Source organism: Abramis brama (genome assembly GCF_963993115.1).
Source record: "Abramis brama genome assembly, chromosome: 25".
Taxonomy (NCBI): Eukaryota; Metazoa; Chordata; class Actinopteri; order Cypriniformes; family Leuciscidae; genus Abramis; species Abramis brama.
Window position 1 is genome coordinate 14,064,009 of NC_139987.1, and position 23,456 is coordinate 14,087,464.

Here is a 23,456-nt window from a genome sequence, read left to right on the forward strand (position 1 = left end):
AACACCAATGTGGTTAGAGAGAAGATGGGAGACAGAAGCAAGGAACAGGACCCTCCACATATTCTGGCAATGTGAGATGGTGCTGGTTTTCATGGTGAGTTTATTGCTGGCATTGAAACATGAGCTGCATAAATAAAATCTGGACAAAATGGTTAGGTTAAGGGACAGTTCACCCAAAAATGGAAATTCTCTCTCATTATTTATTCCTTACCGTCATGTTGTTCCAAACCTGTTGGACTTTCTTTCTTCCGTGAACACAAAAGGAGAAATGTTGGAGGATATATACAAGTCTGTAAGAATGTCTCTTATGCTCACCAAGGCTGCATTTATTTTATCGAAAATACAGTAAAACAATAGTACTGTGAAATATTACTACAGTTAAAAAAATAGTATGTTTTCAGTTTTAATATTTTTAAAAGGTAATTTATTCCTCTGATCAATGCTGAATGTTCAGCACAATTACGCCAGTCTTCAGTGTCAATGGTCGCATATAAACGCTCTATGTTTAACTAACATTATACAAAATTATAGTATCTTGTCATTAATAAAGAGAAATTGTTAGCTACATGCAATGTATACTGAGAACACACAATTACACAATTATTAGACACAGACGTAGTATCCTCTCTGTCTTTGCAGTGATATAGTGAGCTAAGTGAAGCTCACCCTCCCACAGAGCAAAGCTGCAGGGCATTGAAACATTGTAATTATGGGTGAGGCACAAAGCATTCACCCACTGCTAGAGCGTCAGCTAAATACAAACAAGCCTGTAAGAAATTACATGGGGAGAGCAAAGAGTATAGCGACAGGAGAACTAAAACACAAAGTTTTGACCTTTCAGCTAAAGGGAAACAAAAGGGAAAAAGACTGAGTTCGAGCTGATAGAAAGACAACAGTAACTCAAATAACCACTGGTTACAACCGAGGTCTGCAGAAGAGCATCTCTGAACACGCAACATATCAAACCTTGAAGCAGATGAGCTACAGCAGAAGACCACACTGGGTGTCACTCCTGTTGGCGAAGAACAGGAAACTGAGGCTACAATTCGCACACGCTCACCAAAATTGGATAGAAGATTGGAAAAATGTTGCCTGGTCTGATGAGTCTCAATTTCTGCTGCAACATTCGGACGGTAGGGTCAGAGTTTGGCATAAACTACATGAAAGCATGGATCCATCCTATCACATGGTTCAGGCTGCTGCTGCTGGTGGTGTAATGGTGTGGGGAATGTTTTCTTGGCACACTTTGGTCTCATTAGTATGTCCATGTCCATCCCTTTATGACCACAGTGTACCCATCTTCTGATGGCTTCTTCCAGCAGGGTAACGTGCCATGTCACAAAGCTCAGATCATCTCAAACTGGTTTCTTGAGCATGACAATGAGTTCACTATACTCAAATAGCCTTCATAGTCACCAGATCTCAGTCCAATTGAGCACCTTTAGGATGAGGAGGAATAAGAAAATCACATCATGGATGTGCAGCCAACAAATCTGCAGCAACTACATGATGCTTTCAGATATCATTACAGATATAAATGGACCAAAATCATTGAGGAATGTTTCCAGCACCTTGTTGAATCTACACCACAAAGAATTAAGAGAGTTCTGAAGGCAAAAGTGGGTCAAACCCAGTACTAGCAAGTTGTACCTAATAGAGTGGCCGGCAAGTGTATACACTGTCAGTGCTAATTTTAACATTTACAACATAACAATAATATGTTTTCATTAAAATTTTTCATTTTAACAGACATTGACTGTACCATAGTATCCAAAATGAATTCTGTTGGCTAACGTTCAAACCAACGAGGTTTTAAATGCATTCTTCTCATTACGGCCTCTGATAGCAGAGGAGAATTTCTCTGTGAATTGCGCTGGCACGCTCTCAGTGACCCGAGACACTCTCCATAGCTGTCCTGGTTCTGATCTAGGTGTAGTGGATGAACCCGTCCAATGGCAAGATATAAATCACAATAGTAAAATACTGCAAACACGCTACAGCAGTTATCTAGTCATTACTCAGAATATGTATTTACACTTAATCCTTTGGCCAGCAGAGCATGAGAAGTGTCCAAGACAGATGCAGCTGCCAGAATCCAACAGTTCCACAGACTATAGCTTCACACACGCACCACTGGAGAATATCAGTCTATCTTCTTTAGGTTTACTCAGCGCCTCTTGACTTCTACTTGAGCCTGAGTTGTTAATTAGTTATTTCTTTTTTTATGTTAAAATTCGACATTCTCTCTCGCATAAGGTAGCCTACAGTAGTGTGTTGCTGGTTTTAAGGGTAGGTTTAGAGTTTGAGGTAGATTTGGAGCTTATAAAGCCTCACACCATATCACACCCATCAAAATGTGCTACATTTTAACATTTATAAAGAAGTGTGAAGTCCGCACACTGACGTTAACTGCTTCCAAATGGATTTTATTAAACAAGGCAACGTTTCGACCCTCAGGTCTTCATCAGGCACAATCAATTTTAACATTTCACACTGTCCTGACAGCTTCTTTTGTGCCCCACAGTTAGCAAAGACATTTGGACAATGGCCTGGTGTCAAGAATGGCAGCAAAGAAGCCACTTCTCTCCAAGAAAAACATTAAGGACAGACTAGAATTCTGCAGGAAGTACAAGGACTGGACAGCAAAAGACTGGTGCAAAGTTATTTGTTCTGGTGAAGACCCCTTACGACTCTTTGGCATATCTGGAAAATCGATTGTCTGGAGAAGAACAGTCCTGTGTTGTGCCCACAGTAAAGCATCCTGAGACCATCTATGTGTGGGGTTGCGTTTCATCCAAGGGAATGGGCCCTCTCACAATTATGCCCAAAAACACTGCTGAGAATAAATAATGATATCAAAACATCCTGCAAAAGCATCTTCTCCCAACAATCCAGGAAAAATTTGTTGATGATCTGTATTTTGATCATTTTCGAGCATGATGGAGCACCATGTTACAAGGCAAGAGTGATAATGAAGTGGCTCGGAGATCATTACATTTAAATTTTGGATCCATGGCCTGGCAACTCCCCGAATCGTATTCCCATAGAGAACCTGCAGGTCAGCCCTCAAAAAGCGAGTGGACAAGCAGCCTACAAATTGTGATCAACTCAAAGCACTAATAAGGCAAGAATGGATCCCCATCAGTCAGGATTTGGCTCAGAAGCTGATATCAAGCATGCAGAATTGCAGAGATTATGAAGAAAGGTCAACACTGTAAATCAGGTATTCTCAACCCTGGGCCTCGAGGGCCACTTTCCTGCAGAGTTTAGCTCCAACCCTAATCAAACACACCTGAACCAGCTAATTAAGCTCTTCGGGATTACTAGAGAGCTAACGGCAGGTGAGTTTGATCAAGGTTGGAGCTAAACTCTGCAGGAAAAGTGGCCCTCGAGGTCCAGGGTTGAGAACCCCTGCTGTAAATCATCACTCTTTGCATATATTGAAAGTTTTTTGCCAATAAAAGCCTTTAAAACTTATGAAATGCTTATCATTGATGTCACTGGTAGCTGTATGTAATCTGAACGTACCAGTTTACATCTGCCTTGTTGTCGTGACTTTAAAGGTGTCAGTTGTGTTGCTTCACTGCTTTTCACAAAACCTCTCCTGGCCTCATGGGTTATTAAAGTGTCCATTAGATGTGCAATTCAGAATCTCACCTGAAGTAGTAAGTCATCCGTGTAGGCTACGATTCTACTCTTTTCACACACTGTTTTTCGCCTGCTATATAATAGGGAAGTAGTATGCATAATCAGATAGTGACGGTACTGGTGTAAATATTACACAGTTCTGCTTTTAAAGGGATAGTTTGTCGGAAAAATTTAAATTCTGTCATCATTTACTCATCCTCATGTGGTTCCAAACCTGTATGATGTCTGTGAAACACAAAAGAAGTTGTTGGTAACCGCAGTTTTGGTGACAATTGATTTAAATTGTAAGGACAACAGAAACAAAAAATTCCTTAAAATATCTTCTTTTATGTTCAACAGAAGAAAGTCAAGTTTTGGAACAACGTGAGGTTAAGTGTGTGGGTGAATTTTAATTTTGGGGTGAACTGTCCCTTTAAGTGTATGTTGCAGTGCTTGCAAAAAGTGTTCACATTACCTTATGTGACACAAGCATGAGCCTCTAACCCCTGTTGTGGGGCGTGGGCCTGCAGAAACATCTGTGTCCAACAAGCCCCAGATGTGTCCGTTAAGGGAAGGGTCCAACTGTTTGTTAGGAGCGTGGATGCTTTTCATCCCTGGGTGGCATGTGGGTGCGAGTGTTAACTGGCTAAGCCAGCCACAAGAAGTTCAGGGGGTTGTGAATCAGGGATGTGTGTGTGCATCTGAATAAAGATGAAATAATACAAAGCGTGTCTGTATATGGATGGTGAGAGTGCTTAGAAAGGGGAGAAGCAAAAGGAGAAATACATAGATTAAAATAGAGAAATGAGAGAGGGAGATAAACAGAGGGTGTGGGGGAGACGGCAGTCTGTGGTAAGGTAGATCATGTGGAGTCTCAGTTTGGAAACCAGAGAAGCCCACAGCCCCTCCACTTCAGATTTGTCATACTTTCACCCGGCAGACACTCTGACTGCACAATTACGAAGATCTGCAGATCTATGACCTCTCATCACGAGGGGGCTTGGAAATCAAATCCACAGGGAGGTGCGACAGGACAGACGTCAGTGGATTTCTGCTTTTATACACAGGATCACACTATTTTTCTTTGGAATGGTTGTGTTTTTGATCACCACTTTTGGGCACTTCAAATTTCCATTGTGTATTCACACTGTTTATTTTTCTCAGAACAAAAATGTATTGCATCATATATTCCACTGTTACCTTTTGCTTAAAAATCGAATTGTTTTATAATCTTTAAAAAATGTTTTCTTAACAAAAAATCATATAGCCTATCATGAGTGTATGCTAAATAAAAGTCAGATTTTTTTTTAAATGACCTTAAACAACCAATCAATTCAAAATTGATCAAATTCAAACTTTGCTTAGACATATAAATGCTTAATTCGGAACCGCATACTACTCTTACTATTTCTGCCATAGAAAGATGGGTAAATAAAATTAGTAAGAGTAGTAGCCTACGCTAGTATGAGATTCCGAATTCAGCAAAAGTCTACTTTCTGTCTGCCGTATTTATATATGTATATATACTGCCACCTTCAGGCCACGATGATAAAGCGCACAGAAAATGTAAAATAATACAAACATTTATCTAACAAAAATGTTAAATTAAGACAATAGTGGTATACATGCAGGGTTCCCACATCCTCTAACTATTGAATTTACTTTTCCAGTTCGTGATTTCAGGATAATTGTTAAGGATTTTTTTAAATATTGGACTCCTAAAGAGCTTTTTCTAGTCAATTTATTTTAATTAATTTGGCAGCCAGACACTAAATTAGCAAATTAATTAGCTGATCATAACAAATAATAATAATAATTTCTATCCAGGCCTGGAAAGCAGAGTTAGTATGTTGCTAATAACACATCAGTGGGCCTGTAAAAGCCTGTAAAATTGACAGACCAACTCAAAGCAGCAGCCATTTGATTTATAGCAATTTAATTCATAATAAAAAAAACTTTGTTTCCATACTGAAATTCTATACATTTGAGCATGTTTGTGTAAATAAATGAGGTGGACTGGTTTGTTTCAGAAGTAAGTTCAGTATGCTTTCCTATTGTGCATGTGCTGAACAAGGTAGTTTCAGTGCAGGAGAACAAGTATGGGGTATACGTACAAAAAAATCAACTGAATGATCTACCCAGTACTCAAAACTTTTTTCCACTGCTAAGCCTCCAAACAAAGTAAAATCACTCTATAAAGTGGAATATAGAATGTGTATCACAACACAGCAATTTACCACCACACCACACAGGTCAACAGGCTCAGAAAAGCTGAATGGTAGATTGCACATAGAACGTATTGCACATCAGTCCAAACTTTAGATAATTACATACTTGTAAGGCAGCAATGTACTGATATTTCTTAAACATTAAATCTCCAAGTAATACACTTCTGCAATTAATGAATTCAGCATACATACAAACCTTGATTTTCATTATTTAATCATACATTTCTTTAAAGAAAATTGCCAGTGATGATTTCATTGTTATATTTGCATACTAAATTTGACTGGTCTTCTTTCTTACATCTATTTCCATACTGAATTGTGATTGGTCTTGTCTTCATTGCATAGATTTAAACATTTATAGAAGCCTTTCACAGTTAATACGCATTGATTCTTGTTTGCGGGCGACACAGAACCAAAGCCTTAAACCTCAACTTACCCTACCTTAAACTTTAATCCTATTTTGTTGCAGCCTTGCAAGCTACTAATATTTCCTTTAAGAAATGCAAACCTAGTTTTTGCTGAAATTATTATTACATTATTATTATAAAATATATTTCCCTTTAGAAATATAAAGTTACGTTCCCTTCTATTGTGGTCTTCCTTAAAACCACTATTACCATACACTGCATTTAAATGGCAGTGACTGAAACAGACTTTTGGCTTGAACAGAGTGCTCTGTTGCACATGTGCTCAGTTGTATCCAGTTCTTAGTTTATCTCCCTGTGTCGGTATGAGGAAGAAACACACAGGGGAATCGAGGTGAATGACTGAGGTATTTGAACTCCCTTCGGATTTAAGCTACAGGTGGGTCGTCTGAATCTTCAGTCCCATCTTCTGATAAGAGTGCTTGAGTGTCATTAGAATCCAATGGATGGAAACACCTAAGTATGCTGGAGTGAGACACAGAGTCAGAATGAATCAGCATTGTTAACTACACACCCTCATGTATAACAAATACAAGCAGCAGATGCAAAATGGGAAAGAGGAACTGTAAATGAGGAACTATAGCCTATGTTCATGGAAGTACAAAACCATGCTTAGAGGTTAAGAATAAGACCTACGGGTCCAACAAGGTGTTTTCCTGACCTAAAATCATATCATACAAAACAAAACTAAGCATAATTTAAATAAGAAAGACATTGTGGTAGTCAGTCATATTACAAAAATGCATGGTAGCAGAAGTAATCATTTTTAATGTATTGGTATTGGCTGATATTGGATATTTAATTGCTTATGCCAATGTCCTATATTTTTATGTTTAGATTATCCTTGCCGCCATCTAATAATCACATAAAGGTTAAAAACACTAATAATTTAATAACAATATCAAATGTAATCTTTAGCAAATCTCAAAATAATTTTTCATATTGTATGCCTATATCACATGTAGCATTTAAAGTGCCCCTATTTTGCTATTTTAAAAGTTCCTAATTTTGTTTTGGAGGTCTCCTACCTTAGGTTTACATGCATATAAGGTCAAAAAACACCGTAATTTTCTCACAATATGCATTGCACATCACCTCATTTCTCAAAGAGTCTGAAAACGATTTCTGATTGGTCAGACGGCCCAGTCTGTTGTTGCGTGTCGGAAACAAAATGGCTATAAGCATATCTGAATTATCTGAATCATCAGTGCGCGATACACAGTGTTACAAATGATTGTGTCTGATTTTCCATATCAATTCCAGTGCAAGTCATCATTCTTTGGAAGTGCATGAAAAATGAATTTGCATTGCAAATGAATCTTCATGATGAAAACACAAACCAAACTCTTCCAGGCCTCAGCTACAAACTTTGCAGACACTTTACATTCACAAACTATATTACAAGAAAGGTCATATTCGAAAAAGCATAATAGTGGCACTTTAAAATGGATTGAGTTTAGTTTTTAGTGTTTTATATTTAATTTATAAACAAAAGTTTACATAAAAGCGTAGAGTTTTAACATCAGACATGTATCAGCCCTAAAGTGAAAATAATTATTTGCTTATTGGTATTGGGTAGTATTTTAATATAGGTATTAGGATAGGTATAGGATATTTTTTACAAACATAGTGATAAGTGACTAAAGAAGATCTGGCATCTGCCAGTAACAGGATAACCAAGTAATCTCTGGATCTTAAAAATAATAATAATAATTACATGTCATGCATTTTATTCTTATTTATGAAGCCTCTATAAAATGCTTTAATTTGATATAATAATAATAATAATAATAATATGTATTAATAACATGCTTTTCTCATACCCAAAGTGCTATATAATCAGCACTAATTTTAAAGTGCACAGTTTAGACATTTCTGCATTCTATAAAGATCAGTAACTGGTTATGTTTCAGAGCAGCTCTTACCCCAGTAGACTTATGGGAATGAGACCGAGTCCAGCACCCAACAGGAAGACAAAGCCAGGACACCATGCTACAGTGTCCGCATAGATTTTGCTAAAAACCGCAGAGGACACGTTGCTGCACAGGTTTTCCATAAAAGCCACACAGGCAAACAGCGCTCCTGAGAGGGTAAACAAGGAAAATACATGATTGTCTTTTCAAAGGAAGACTGCATACAGGGTAAAAGTGCAAACAAAACTACTTTTAATTTACATTTCACATAATAAGGATTCTTAAATTTAACACCACTTGCCTTTTAAATGCCTTTGCGGTGCATAGTCGCACAAAAACACATCTCTTGAGCAGAGAAGAGCTCTTATCACCAGCATGAATAAGCTGAATTTTTTTCTTTTCTTTTGCTTTGGAACAGTGATTTTCAGAGAGCCACTCACCCTGCTCGAACTCTGAGACGACCTTTGACATCATCGAACGCATGATGGGGAACGGCATGATGGCAAACATAGCAGGAATCCTTACTGTAAGCAAACACATCAATACTCACATGAACTAAACAAACAAGGCCTCCAAAATCACTGAATTTTTCACCTAGTTTTAGATGGCTACAAATTTACAGCTCACATTGACTTTTACTTCATATTGGGTTAATATGTGTAGTTAATTTACCAAAAAAAAAAAAAACGAGGTCCAACATATCAGATCACTGATAATATTTGATAAAGAAATTCATTAACACTTTAGTACAGTTGCCAGTGTAATTGTGTTCAGACAGTTATCAAAGAAGTTAATTGAGCAAACTTTAGTATTATACTGTACATATAATAATTGCATAAAATGTGATAAGATATGTGAGGTCGCTGTAATCCAGGAACAGCTGCTGTTTGCTCTTAATTAATTTTATAATTCCTCACCATAATTTCACATATGCAGTGCACCATATATATATATATATATATATATATATATATATATATATATATATACCACTTTTACAGTCAGTATATTAAGAGCAAAATTGAGCTGTGAGATAGGACACACATATAAAATAATTTATTTGACTCTGATGTCTTGTTAAATTTGTGATTATGTGATTAATTCATTGTTGAAGGTTTAGTTATTCTCGGCTCTAAATGCTTGTTAGCCTTACTTTAAACAAAAATGCAAGGCTAAAAAAAAATTAGGATGTAGCAATATTAAAATTATGGCCAGCACAATAAATTATTTTCATGTTAAGTCCGATAAATAAAATAGATATTAAAATGTTATACTATTTTGTCTAAAAAAACAAAAACACTAAAAACTAAAGTCAATTATGTTAAGTGAAATTAGGCATCACAGCATTTTCATGTAGAAAATGAAAAATGGATATTCACTTTCTAAGTTATTTGTGCTATTTTATTTAGTAATTATTAGTTATTAATAATTAGTTAGTGCTTTTCAAATTGATAATGGGAAAGGAATATACACACATACATATACAGTATATTTATTAGTGCTATCAAATCAATATATATATATACACAGTAGTCAATATTTAAAGTGGATCAAAACCTTTCATCAAAGTTATACATGAATTTTGAACAATACCCGTTCCTGTTTTAGGACAACTTTGATTAACTTTTTTGATCCACTTCAAATGTTGACTACTGTATATATATATATATATTATTCTTGCCATAATCAATTAATTTTATAAGATACCCCAAAAACATTTTAGTGTAAACGTGCATGCTCACCGAGGAACATCATAAGCGTAGTCTTTGCGAAAGCCGTCATCAACATGCTTATAACGATCGACAGCATCCCGATGAGGACGATGGCTGTGTTAGGCAGGCAGAGGGAGAACAAGTACACACCAAGAAAACTAGTGATGAAAATGGAGGTGCTGGCCGCAGAGCCATAGCCCACGAGGATCTCGCTCCAACACAGCGGCTTATTGAGTTCGTAAAGTGTGATCATGGACAAACCCCCGGTATTGACAAAAGATACGGAGGAAAATGTAACAATCAGCAGCACAAGAACCCATTTTTTTCGACTACTTCCTCCTGAGAACAAGTAGTAGATACCACATGCTAGTTTCTTCAGGGCTTGGCAACAAGACACAGTCTCTGAACTGTCAATCACCCTGGTTTCCTCCAGAAGGAAGATAGCGTATAGCAAATTAACCACCTGAAATACGGCCGACGTAAAGAAAGGCCAGTTGAAACCGGTCGCATGCAGGAAGTACCCAGTGGAGATTGACGCCACACCCGCCAACAAGCCAATCATCATGTCCACCACCGCCATGCGAATGGTTTTCTGCTTTTCGTCCACGTATAAATCGGCCACGTAGGCGAAGCAGCCACCTAGCATGGTGCTGATACCACCAAAGAGGGCACTTACAAAAGAGGCGGCAATGAGGAGATAGAGGTTTAGCTCGAAGAAGGAGACGGCCAGGAATGAAAGCGTGTAGATCAGAGACCCAATGAGGGGCATAATAATGGTGATCCTTCGCCCGCGCTGATCACTGTAGGCCACCAGGAGGAGGGTCACTATGAGACTGGGGATCAAGGAAGACAGTTCACTGAACATAGAGAACAGAGAAGCTGCTTTCTGCACCTCCTGAAAAAAAAGAGAAGAGCAAAATAAATAAAATAGATGTCCATACAAAACTCTGTTGCTGCTTATGTATCTAATGAAGCAATTCCTGGTCCAAAAAAGAACAGCTATAAAAAAAAGAAAGAAAGAGGAAATGAAACGCAGATGTGTGTGCTTAGGTATCAGTGACCAAAACTATACCACAACAGACGGTTCTTTAAAACAATAACATGTGTTACTCACAGTACACTATATAATATAAGGGATATACTAAAATAAACCCTGACAGTGAGATCGAGACTTTTTTATTTTGCGATAATGGACATGATATATTGATTTGAGTTATTAGTTTACTTCTTATTTAGGTATTCACTAACTTATTAGGTTCTGTCTTTATATGGGAAGAGAAATTAAACATTTCCCGGATGTTTTCCGGTCTGTTAAACAGTGTTGATTCAGAATGTTCAGAATGTTCAGATTCAGAATGTTCAGCAATGAACCGAATGGCAGAGAGCACAATTAAAGGGATGGTTCGGAGTAAAATCAAACTAGGGTCCTTTGCACCATGACATCGAGCCAAAGTCGAAAGTTTGTAAGTACATCAGGAGTTTATTTAAATAACACTTGCCTGACGGCTCATGCTACTGCTAACCCGGACGTCGACGTCACTTCAGTGGTTTTGGGAAAAGCACGTAAAAGTCCTGGCAGAGGATGTAGTGGGGTTTTTTTAGATACTTTGGACATGCGTTTTGAACTAGATCCTATATTCATTATATTTTGAGTTTCTGAAGAATTTTTGAGACTTACATTGGTACAACAATAGTTTGTTTCATATGGGTTAATCTCTGCCAAAAAACGTATTATTTTATTTCGGAAGAAAAAGGAAGTTCCAACTATGGCTGACAGAGTTGACTGGTACACTACACTTAGAAAGAATTAGGTAGAAGAACAAGAAGAACAAGATTTTGCTTGAAAGATATACATTTCATAAGAAAAGATTAAAAAACCAGTCTGACAAAACAAGCCAGAAATCAGAGTTGGGTGTAGTGCATTACTAATATTATTACAGTTACTGTAATTAAATTACTTTTCCCTTGAAAAAGTGAGGGATTACTCTTCATTTTTCTGTAATTTATTACAGTAACTTCTAATGTAAATGCATTAAATACTGTATAGACTATAAAATAATTCTATATAAAACTATAGTGGATGTCTAATGTTAAAATGTACGTTTTTAATGTAACATTCCCCCTTTAAATACTTTGGTCAGTTCAAAAATAATTTATGCAATTTTATATTATTTATTTAAAAGAATTAAAAGAGTAGTTTGTGTCTATCCTTGTATTGTTCAACTTTTTGAGGTTGATATGGGATTTAGAAAGTAATTACTAATAGAGAAGGTAATTGGTACATCTAATTCTACTGTAGAAGATGTAATTAGTAGCTATTAATTAATTAATTAATTACTTTTTCAGAGTAACTTACCCAATACTGCCTAAAATAAGTGTCTTGCCTTATAGTGAGCCTAAATAAATGTATATTTATTTACATATATATTTATAAATGATAAATAAATATTTATTTAAATATAACCCATATTTATATTTATTTTATCTTTAAAAAAATGCATAAAATCACATGACAACAGCAATTCAGATAATGCCGCAAACCTGTGGTTGCTCGGCTAGACACCTGTGTGACCTGAGGAGAATTGATGTATTCGTCGACTAAAACAAAATATCAGTTACACTTTATTTTAATGTGTCCGACATTTAAGAACTGAGTAATAATAATTAACTACATGTACTAGGGTTAGGGTAGGATTAGGGTTTGGTTTAGGACTAGTTGCATGTAATTATGCCTACATTATAGTTATTATTACAATAGTAATGTAACATAATGTAACAAGGACACATTCAAAATAAGTGTTACCAAAACATATTGGGACTAGTTAGTTAAAAGCAACTGCTAAAGAATGTTACTTATGACAAAAGCTCTAGCAACTCTTGATTTGAAATGTTGCTACATAATGCAATGACATTAAGCATGGCTTAAGATCCAATTCTGAATAATTGTGTCAGATTTTCATGTGACCTGTAATACTCTTACCTCTTGCTGGCTGGTGTGGTTGCTGCTGTTGGCGGCGCATCGGGAAGTGTCGTTGGACACCGGGTATGATGAGTTTGTGATCTCCAGCCACAGTCTGCGATACACATACTGCTGTATGAGAGGATACAGCATAAAACTGGCAAACGCGTAAACCGCGACGATCGGCTCGATAAAGTACAGTCTCTTCATAGTGTCGAGGATGTGCGCTGCAAAGCCAAGATGAACACAGACAATCATCAGTCCACATGATCAGGCTAATTGTAGCCAAACATAATTGGTTAACCTCTTAAACTGGTTAACCATCAACCTCCTAGCAACATGACAGCTCAAATAAAACTGTCAACTGCTGAACACCATGGACTGTCACCAGTCTAGTTTACTTACGAACAATGCAAACAGATTTAGGACGTATATCTTCATTAATATAAATGCAACAGAAGTTCCTCTCTTCTGCTGAGACTCTTTGCAAGCGTTGTGACAGTTATACAATGTTCTCTGTTTTGTTTATGAAACATGACTGATCGCAATATATTCTGAAACGCCTGTTTCCTGCACTTGAGATTTTGATTGGTCAGTTGAAATCCAAGTCATTGTCATTGGTTGGTGAAGCTGCCAATCACCCCCAATGGGCGGGTATAGTCGTGAGAATGCGAGGGGGGTTAAAATGGAATTTTAGACCCTTTAAATGTGCATTTTTGTTTTGCACCTTTTGTTATATTATAATTTATAACGAACTAACAACTGCTGGAACTAAAATTGCTTTTAATATAATATTTTCTGAATTCTTTTGTAAGGTAATGAATTCACTTATTTATGTTTTTGCTTTATTTATTTAGCAGGATCTTGATATTTTCACAGATTTACATAGGTCTATTTGTTGTGTTATACAAACCTTAGGCAATCGTATGATTCTTGCTCATGCATAAGCATTGTTTGTGTCCCAGTCGTCCAGATATTTTTTTAAACAAAATAAAGCAACAAAAAAAATTAAATTATTATTTACATTCTTTTTTTTTCTGGAAGAACCACTGCATTATAGTCATTTGTATTCCCATTTTGCAAATATTATGGTAACATTGAGTAGGCGTACGTAATGGGAAGGGTCTATACATGACTGAACTGATAAAACTGGACGTGGACATTTAAAAAAAAAAATGCTTTAATTAGTTTTAATCTGAAGAGGGCGCCTCGAGGCTCATAATGACCGTTTTTTTTGTGTGTAGTCAAAAATGAAAATCACTACCTCTGTTTTTACTTTAGATATGTATTTGTGCAAAGTAAAAATATAGCCTACGTTGTAACGAAAAATCTTATTGTAGTATTTTTTTTTTCGACAATTGTATACAAACTATGGGTTGTAATTTGTAAAGCAATGGGTTCATCCATAACCAAACATAACATACATATGGCTAGAAGAAAATTTATAAAATAAGAAATAAAACAAATAGGAGCTAAATAAACAATATCTTATAAAATTGGAGCTTTATTTTTTAAATGATTTGTTTTGTTTTGTCACTTAAGAGAAGCAATCCTTTATTTTCTATGCAACTGGATCTATATGAAGTCTTTATCCAACTATGGTAACAAAAGAGCTAATAAAGCAGGGCTGCCAACTTTTGAGTTTAGCTTGCAACACAATAAGTGTAGGCTTGTGGTTGTCAAAACATTTGGTAGCCTAACTAAACAATTTTATTTAGTTTAGAGACGGCATATTATTACTATGTTTACATGGTGCAATGACTGGTAGGCTATTTATTTTATTATTTCTTTGATACAAATTTTACAATTTCAATTCAGTTATTGTGGTTTGATTCCATCTTGATTCAATATGGATTCATTTTGATAAATATTAGGTACCGTACAGTAGATGTTAATTTTTCTCAGTAAAGAAAATCTCACCTAATGCTGTAAACATAGGCTACAGAGAGCCCTGTCAGCTGGTATTATTAAATGTTAAAAAATAACTACTCAAATAAAATATAATGCGTTTTATTATTATAATAACAACTTTATAATATTTTAATGACATAAATAAAAATATAATATGTAATAGTGCACATATTTAGCAAAATAATAATTTATTCTAATACTAAATATATTATAAAATACAATTTGTTCTAGCCAACTAACGTGCTATGGTCATAGCCTAAATGTTTTTTTTCTGAGGTTAATGTAATGTTATGTGACACATTGTTCTCCAGCTGTTTTCATGACACTGATTTATCAATATTATGTATGAGGCATATACATTTCGGTAAGTTGTACTGTATCTTTCAACATAGGCTAGTTCATTTGTGTGCATTTCTTGTGTGTGTACTTCGAAGGATGCAGCCTATGACGTTTCCTACATCACATGACACAAATATGACCAATCAGCGGTCAGCTTGAGGCCCCGGAAACGGTTTTGGCCATTACCACAGTTCTCCAGTTGTCCTTTCTAGGTTGCGGTTGTATTTCTGTGCTTGAACTACCTGCCCCGCTAATCATTTTGTTTCTCGCCGTATACTATCACCACCAACCGGGGGAAGACAGACACAATTCTGACAGGTACACAAACCTCTTCTTTATCATGCATCTTCATAAATGCATAATAAATACTGACATATTAAATCTGTACCTTTAACGTAGAAACGAACACATTACCGCGCTGTGATCAGTAAAATGTCAGTTTATATGGTTTAAAAAACGCGATGGAGAGCTAGCTAGCCGGCTAACGTTAGCCGTTAGGGCTGGTCGTGATAAGGCTTTTAGCGCTGGCAGTCTGTCTTAACTGTTGATTTTGACAGACCCAGGGCCGGCGAGAACGGATCTTTTTCAGTCTAGTTATCATACGGATGATTTTTAATATCTTGTGCACTAACCTTCAGCTTCACACTGAGACAGTGGCCCAAGGTTAGAGAGTCTGTATGTGTAGGAATTGTAAACATGTTCATAGATTTAGGTTGCAAATCTGATTGTATGTGGCGTGGCATTGTGATGAGCACCTGTCATCCTGTTTCTGCATGGTTTGTTTCATTTGAGTCGGACATTTTAGCTCGTTGCTTCGGCTTTGAAGGGATTTGTGTTCATGATAACGTACATCCCTTTCTGTCGTGTTGACAGCATAACTAACATGTTGTTAGTATCGTGTTGTCTTCCCTAGTATAATGCGCTGAAAATGCATGATCTTTAGTAAGCTTGTGTGTTTTAGCAAGAAGAATATCGAAAGCACGGACTGTGCAGTCTTCTCAGTTTATTTCCTTCCTCTTATTTTAATGATTTATGACAGGATGCAGTCATAAAACACTATGAATTGTGTGCGTGGTTGCATGATGCGACATTTGATGCACCTTCAGGCGGTTTGAGGGTTCGAATGTTTACCAGACCCCTGCGGTGTTTTCTTCATATGATATGTATGTTTTCAAAGGAAATTAATTTTTTTCTTATTCAGGACTGAAACAGGTTGTGTCGAGCCATGGCATTCAGTAAAGGTTATCGTATTTATCATAAGCTGGATCCACCTCCATACAGTGTGATCGTGGAGACCAGAAATCGAGAGGAATGCCTGATGTTTGAGTCTGGAGCCGTGGCTGTACTGTGTAAGACTGTCCTCACACCCTTTATAATACTTGCTTTTTATTTATTTTAAATCTAAAAATGTTAAACCTGTTTAAAACTTTGATTTCCATTGATTCCCAGAATTTCCTAGATGCAAGAGAAAAAAATGCCTTAAATATTGTCTATTTGCATATAACTGTTTTGGAGTCTATAAATCATCTGCAAATATGACATGTGGTTTTTAAGTAAATGTTTTGATGTCATCCCCAGCGGCGGCAGAGAAGGAGACCATCAAATCGGCGTACACCAAAATGCTGGATGCTTATGGGATACTAGGAGTTCTTCGTCTTAACCTTGGTACAGTTTATCAGCCTCTTTTTTTTTTCTGCTTCTTCTCTCCGTTGTGTTTGTCATCATAACAAATACAAATCCGCCCTGTCGCCAGATTAAGTGTAAATCTCACCAAAACACTAAAATTCACTGCAAAACCAAGATTTATAGAAGGAGAATGCACAACATATTATCAACCAGTTTTTATACAAAGATAGTCACTAATTACAGTCTAACTACAAGGTCAAGAGTTTGCAAGTGTAATATATTTCACTGTCATCTCTTGAATACAACATAGACATTGAGACTCATCCACCTCAGTATTCAACTAAGTGGATGATGCATATGTGTCTGATTCTTCACATTCTGAATATGTGAATGAATGTGCTACGAACTGAACTCTGAATCCGCTTCACTCTTCTCCCATAGGAGATTCCATGCTGCACAGCCTGGTGGTCGCAACAGGCTGCAGTTCAGTTGGAAAAGTCCAGGATTCAGAAGTTTTTCGGGTAACGGGCACAGACTTCGTCTCTCTGAAGAATGACCCCTCAGATGAGGACCGGATCGCTGACGTCAGGAAAATCTTAAACTCTGGGAACTTCTATTTTGCCTGGTCCCCCACTGGAGTAAGTCTGGACCTCAGCTTGAACGCACACCGCAGGTTCAGAGAAGACATATCTGACAATCGTTTTTTCTGGTGGGTATTTTTCAGATTGTAACCTCAAAGGTCCGTTTGATCTAATATAAATATATCTTTTTCCAAACATTTATTTTTAGTGTTTTATGTGTGCTAAATATTTCCAGTTATTTGGGCTGTTGAACTCAATCAGTAGACAAAAAATGGTTATAATGGAAAAGTAATCTTCACAGGAATCAGTCCCTCCATCTCCATCTCAAGCATTATGGGGTGAACTGTGATGACTGGCTGCTGAGGTTGATGTGTGGCGGTGTGGAGATCCGCACCATCTACGCTGGCCACAAACAGGCCAAAGCTTGCGTGATCTCTCGGCTCAGCTCGGAGAGAGCAGGCACACGTTTTAATGTCCGAGGCACTAATGACGACGGCCAGGTGGCCAACTTTGTGGAGACAGAGCAGGTATGCCAACAATATGAGTTACCTGTGAATGACCATTGAACACACTTCCTTAACCCTCTGGTGGCCTTTGGTTATTTTAGCCCCGACCCCAAAAAATTTACTTTTTTTTGTTTGTTTTTTTTACTTCATCAGAATGGTATAAATCTTGGTTACTTTTGTGGCACTAGATATATAAACACAAACACAAACAAGAATAGTCTCACTTGAGATCTTTCTGGTCAGAAGTGACCAGCATAGGAAATATGAGAAGTACAAAAAAATATTTTTTGGAGTACAGTCTACATTTCAGCCACAATAAAGATAATGTCTAAATGTACATCCGAATGCAAAGCCTAATAAAAGTATGTAATTATGTCTGAAAATATTCCTATGAGCAACTAGGGGCTACCCAGACTGGTATTGTTGTAATTCATGTATAACTTTGATGAAAGGTGATCCACTTCAAATGTTGACTACTGTATACACCATGGTATTACTTATGATTTTCTTAATTTCTCCCACGCATGGCATCAGTCTACCTTCCATGCATTGTATTTTAACTTAAACACTGTATTAATTGAAAATAAAATACTTTTTTTTTCTAATTCTGTGTTCCGTACAGGTTATTTTCCTTGACGACAAAGTATCCTCCTTCATTCAAATCCGAGGGTCAATACCACTGTTCTGGGAGCAGCCAGGAATTCAGGTACAATAAAGCTTGAATCAATATGACGCATGCTTGCAAAATATTTGCATTGGGCTCTACTGCACTGAGCTTTTTGGAGTTCCAAGCCCCTGCTGAGTCATCATAACAAACTTATTTTCTTGTGTTTCCACTTCATCACACCACACCAGTGCTGACCCCCTTTATTCATATTATCAGAAACACTCGTTTCAGGGGATTTTGTTGCAGCTGAATCAAAGTCGAGAGCCAAAAGGACTACATGGGAACCAGCAGCTGGTATATTGAAGGTTTAGTTCTGTCTGGTGGATGATCTGTTCTTTACTGCAACGAGTTTGTGCAATGTCAGTCGGTGAAAGTTGCACCTAAACCGAGATTCATTTTGGAAAGGAGCCAGATTCGGATAAATGTATTATTGCCTTCTTGCGAAATCAAGTTAAGATGCCAGGAAGCTGGAAATGCCCGTGTCTTTCCTCTGACATTGCATAGATGATACATAGATGTGTATCTCTGCTTTTAGTGGGAAGCTGGTGAGGTGACCCTTCTTGAGCTGTTTTTTCAAAGCTTTGCACAGAACCTGAATGACAGGTGTTTTGTGTCATTTCAGGCCATGGTGGTATTGGTTAAGGGAGTCCATTATCTTCACTGTCTGCAAAACTAAGAGCAAAATAATGAAAGTAGTATCGCCACATGATACTTTTTTCTTTTCTCCCAGAAAGCTCAGGGTAATGTGAGCTCATCTCTGCTGCCATTCAGAATGTATCATGAAATATTAATGGCAGGGACCTGCGGAGACAACACGCAGAATTGGGTGGGACTCTGCACTGACTGAATCTAAAGCATAAATGTCCCACACCAGCTCTAAACCAGGGGTCTTCAGCCTATAAGGACCTCTTGTTGGAGGTGAAATAGGAACCATAGCATACATACAAAAAAATAGCATATTTAAATATATTACAAATGTAATTAAATTGAATTAAAAATAGTTACCAATAATCAACTGTTTTATTCTATACATTAATAAAACATTTTCAGTGTCATTAACTAAAAACTTAAACTATTAAATAATTTTCAATAATTAGAATAAAGCTGAAAAAATAAAAAATAAATATTAGATGAAAAACTTTTCAAAGAAATATTAGAAATGTAGAACTAAAACTAGAAAAACTCAACTGAAATAAAATAGATTAAAGATAAAAAAATAGAAAAAATGACTAAAAATTAAAATTAAAACTATTAATATTAAATATTAAACCAAAAGCTAATTCAAAATATTAATGCATACTATGATAGTATATAAATAATGATAAAATAACAATGTGATAGGGATACTTTAGCTTTATATTTAAGCTTTGCTTGTTTTAGCTTTAAGTTAACTTTGTTAATTGGATTTTTGTTTAACATGTTTTAATTTTTTTTTCACAAAGATTAGTTTGAGATCAAACAATAATTGACAGACCAACTGCAGCACCATCACAGGTCACTTGTTGAAGACCCCTAGTTGCAAATTTTGGAATAAATTGGGTGAAAATAAATGATACAAAAGGCATAAAATTCAAACAATGGAAGGACAGTATTTCAGTCACCCTAGTTAGAAGACACCATGAACCAATCAAATAGCAGGAAGAGGAACCAGTTATATTTAAAGATGTAACCCTATATGAGAATGCAGGAAATAAGAAGCCTGTCCTCTGTATTGCTTACCTATTATGGTTGTAGGTGTGAATGTAATGCATTACACTGAAAGATGTGAGAGCAGTTGGTCAAATGTCATTTAGATAGGAAACCATTATTAGAAAGGGGATTCCTGCTACTAGGAAAAACTGAAACTAGCCAACATTAGAAGCTCAAACATCTATCTAAAGCATGATTTATGACTGTCTTGGCAGGTTGTAAAATTCATGCGTTTCCTGGTATGATCGGTATCTCTGATAGATCTTCAGTGAGCTTATGAAATCATAACTGATGGCTCCACTGTGTTCTGCAGCAAATGTTTTTCATATCTTCAAATGCAGCTCTACTCAGCAGGCGGGACAGGCCTGTGTTGTCTTTTTCTCGCTGTCTCTCTTATCTTCCTTCACTCTGCCACCTTAATTTCCTCTTGCACCAAATATGAAACCATTCACAGTTCTTCCTTTTTTGTGTTTTCTTTCTTTTTCCACAAAGGTGGGATCCCACCGTGTTAAGCTGTCCCGAGGTTTTGAAGCAAACGCACCTGCTTTTGAGAGGTAATTAAGTTTCCGCTGCTCTCTGGTGCTGCATGCGCCAGTATCCAGCTGTTCTGGCTCAAGCCCAAACATTAGTGCGTGATGAAAGCAATCCAGCAGACATTTGTGAAGTGCGGGCCCTGCTTCAATCAGTCCTGTTATTTACCACAGTTTGGATGGGAATGTTCAGCCATGCCTAAGGATGTATTTTTAACTAGTCGATGTGCAATTAGGGTCTACCAGACCCCGATCAGATGCGTTTACACACACGACAGCTGGATGAAGTGCCACAGGGGGTCTCGAGGCACAATTTAAAAGTTGAACTTTTTTAACAAGACTGATTGCTGTCTAATAAATGCAAACCGCTCATGGCATCAGCATTGATAGCATGAAGTTCTGAATACAAGCGTAAGATGTCCAGCCCCTTACTCGTCCTAATATAAACATCTCGAAACCCATTCTATAAAGTACCGGTAAACCCAACTGTAAAATAATACTTTGACCATAAAAATCATATCTAAAACATAATGCACATTAGATTAAGTAACTACTATGTAACATTTACAGTAAATTAATAATTTAATAAAATGCACTTATTGTGTACATGCATGTTTTTATGTTGTACTTGTTGTTAAAATACCTGCATAATTACATCTGTGGTTACATCTGTTGACCCATTAACCCACCCCAAACCTAATCCCACCTCAATAGCAGCAAAAGTGTTTTCCAATACAACACGAAGACAGTAAGTAAATAGGTTTTTTTGTTTGTTTCGTTTTTTGACGCAACTACATAGTGGTTAAAGACACCTAATACAAAATGGGACCAAAAAACATGATGTAGAGTAAAATTTAAATAATTGCATCAAAATAATCATTTATTATTTGTTTATTTAATACATTTTCAGTGTTTTATGAAAAATATTTTAACAATTAAAGTATATAAAAATAAATATATTAAAATATATATTAAAATCCTTTTTTATATTTTAATATATTTTTTATATTTTAATAAATATATTAATATATAAAAACATATTTTAATTAACTGAAATAAAGCTTTATATATATATATATATATATATATATATATAACATGAAAATTTTAAACTTATAAAATTTAAGCAAAAAATAAAAAAATAGCAAAGTTAGGAAATGGAGTACTACAATGATTGAAACTAAAATAAAAGGGAATTAAAGTTAAATAATAAAAATGGCAAAAGCACATAACAAAATTACTAAAATTTAAACCGAAATGTGTCTTATTTATGTGTATGGTTTCTTGTTGGGTGCAAATGTTTGTTTTTCAACTAATTCTATTACAATTTCTCTGTAATATAATATAAATTAATATAATAGATTAATTGCCAATAAGAATGTGAAAAATTACAATTAATTACATTTAAATAAATAAATAAATAATTGATATTTAATTTAAACACTTATTTACACAATATTTAATATTTTCAAAACATTATACATTTAAAGATGCTACATTTGTTATTTATAAAATCTTTTTTTTTTTATCAAATGGAAAGTCTAAAAAAGGTCAGCATTTGTGAGCCAGTTTTAAAGCATCTTTTACGTTGGGACGGGTTAATAACGGCATGACCTCGTCAAGGTCACTTAAGATGTTTTTAAAGGAAAGAATAGATTGATTAAAATGATAAAATCTTATCTTGAACATGTGGGCGGATTTATTCTTATCCAGCCTTGGCTCCTCACGCTGAGCATGATGGACATTCTTTATTCATCATGAGTCACTGCTCTGTTCCCTGGAGTGCTGAGTCAGGTCGTGATGAGAAGATGCAGACAACACGGTCGTGAGGCTTTCATTTCTCACCCTCCGTCATGAATGAACTATTGATCGCTTGTTTCCGGAGCTTCTTTTGTTTTAAAATCACCTTTGATTTTTCTTGAAGCATTGGATTGCTGTAGTAGATAAACATTTGTTATTTATTCCACTTCAATATGATTAATGTGTACGAATGTGTATTAACCCTGTGTGATGTTTCCTGTCCAGACACTTTAGCGCTCTGAGGAGGCTGTATGGCAAACAGGTGATCATCAACCTGCTGGGTATGAAGGAGGGGGAACACATGCTCAGTAAAGCATTCCAGGTGATTTTTTTGTGTGTGGAAATAATCCGGTTTGGCGGGCTACAGTACTTTTTTTCCGATGTATTTCAATACTCTAAAGTATGACAAAACCACAGTGGTTGTTCCGCTTTCTTTACTGTGTAAAGACGCTTTGTCTTCGCCCACAGAGTCACCTGAAAGCTTCGGAGCATGCACACGCTGTGAGAATGTTGAACTTTGACTATCATCAGATGGTTAAAGGTGGGAAGGCTGACAAGCTCAACACTAACCTGAAACCTCAAATCAGCAAGTTTCTGGAGGAATGTGGTTTCTTCTACTACTCAGGGGAGGCCGGCATCCAGAGGTGGGGTTATATACCGTCCCAACACTGCTGGTTGTGGAAGAATAGCAAAAGACTTGAAATAACTAGTGCATGATATTTTTTTGTTCTTTCAGCCACTGGGGTCTTTAAAGCAGAAATAATGTGACATTTTTATCTATGCATATATGCATGATATAATGTAAAATAATTGTATTACAGTTTTTTTGTAATATGGTATAATAAATTATATAATACAGGGTTTCACAAACAGCTTCTTGAGGAAACTAGAGGTTATTTTATGAGTTGATGTAATGCTAATCATTAATTAATGATTAAAATAC

At 36.2% G+C, this 23,456-nt stretch overlaps 2 protein-coding genes across 12 annotated transcripts in view; one reads left to right on the forward strand and one right to left on the reverse strand.

The window, feature by feature from the left end:
• Positions 1-5,546: 5,546 nt before the first annotated feature.
• Positions 5,547-13,409, reverse strand: LOC311076999 (lysosomal proton-coupled steroid conjugate and bile acid symporter SLC46A3). 2 transcript variants are annotated; one of them, XM_084105557.1, is made up of 6 exons: positions 13,270-13,409; positions 12,886-13,091; positions 9,936-10,800; positions 8,634-8,717; positions 8,206-8,362; positions 5,547-6,745 (listed from the first exon to the last, which is right to left on the reverse strand). In XM_084105557.1, the coding sequence occupies exons 2-6, from the start codon at positions 13,072-13,074 to the stop codon at positions 6,649-6,651; spliced, it is 1,392 nt and encodes a 463-aa protein (XP_083961683.1). In that variant the 5' UTR covers positions 13,075-13,091; positions 13,270-13,409; the 3' UTR covers positions 5,547-6,648. The 2 variants fall into 2 exon arrangements, with proteins under 2 accessions (XP_083961683.1, XP_083961682.1); XM_084105556.1 differs by lacking the exon at positions 13,270-13,409 and having other exon boundaries at positions 12,886-13,250.
• A 1,908-nt stretch (positions 13,410-15,317) lies between these two features.
• synj1 (synaptojanin 1) overlaps positions 15,318-23,456 on the forward strand; it is a 28,821-nt gene continuing 20,682 nt past the window's right edge. For all 10 annotated transcript variants that reach the window (XM_084103781.1, XM_084103774.1, XM_084103782.1 and 7 more), the window contains exons 1-9: positions 15,318-15,432; positions 16,316-16,463; positions 16,693-16,779; positions 17,182-17,449; positions 17,623-17,848; positions 18,450-18,533; positions 20,676-20,737; positions 22,739-22,835; positions 22,982-23,157. In XM_084103781.1, the coding sequence (XP_083959907.1) occupies positions 16,340-16,463; positions 16,693-16,779; positions 17,182-17,449; positions 17,623-17,848; positions 18,450-18,533; positions 20,676-20,737; positions 22,739-22,835; positions 22,982-23,157 (1,124 nt within the window). In that variant the 5' untranslated portion in view covers positions 15,318-15,432; positions 16,316-16,339. The remainder of the gene's footprint in view (positions 15,433-16,315; positions 16,464-16,692; positions 16,780-17,181; positions 17,450-17,622; positions 17,849-18,449; positions 18,534-20,675; positions 20,738-22,738; positions 22,836-22,981; positions 23,158-23,456) is intronic.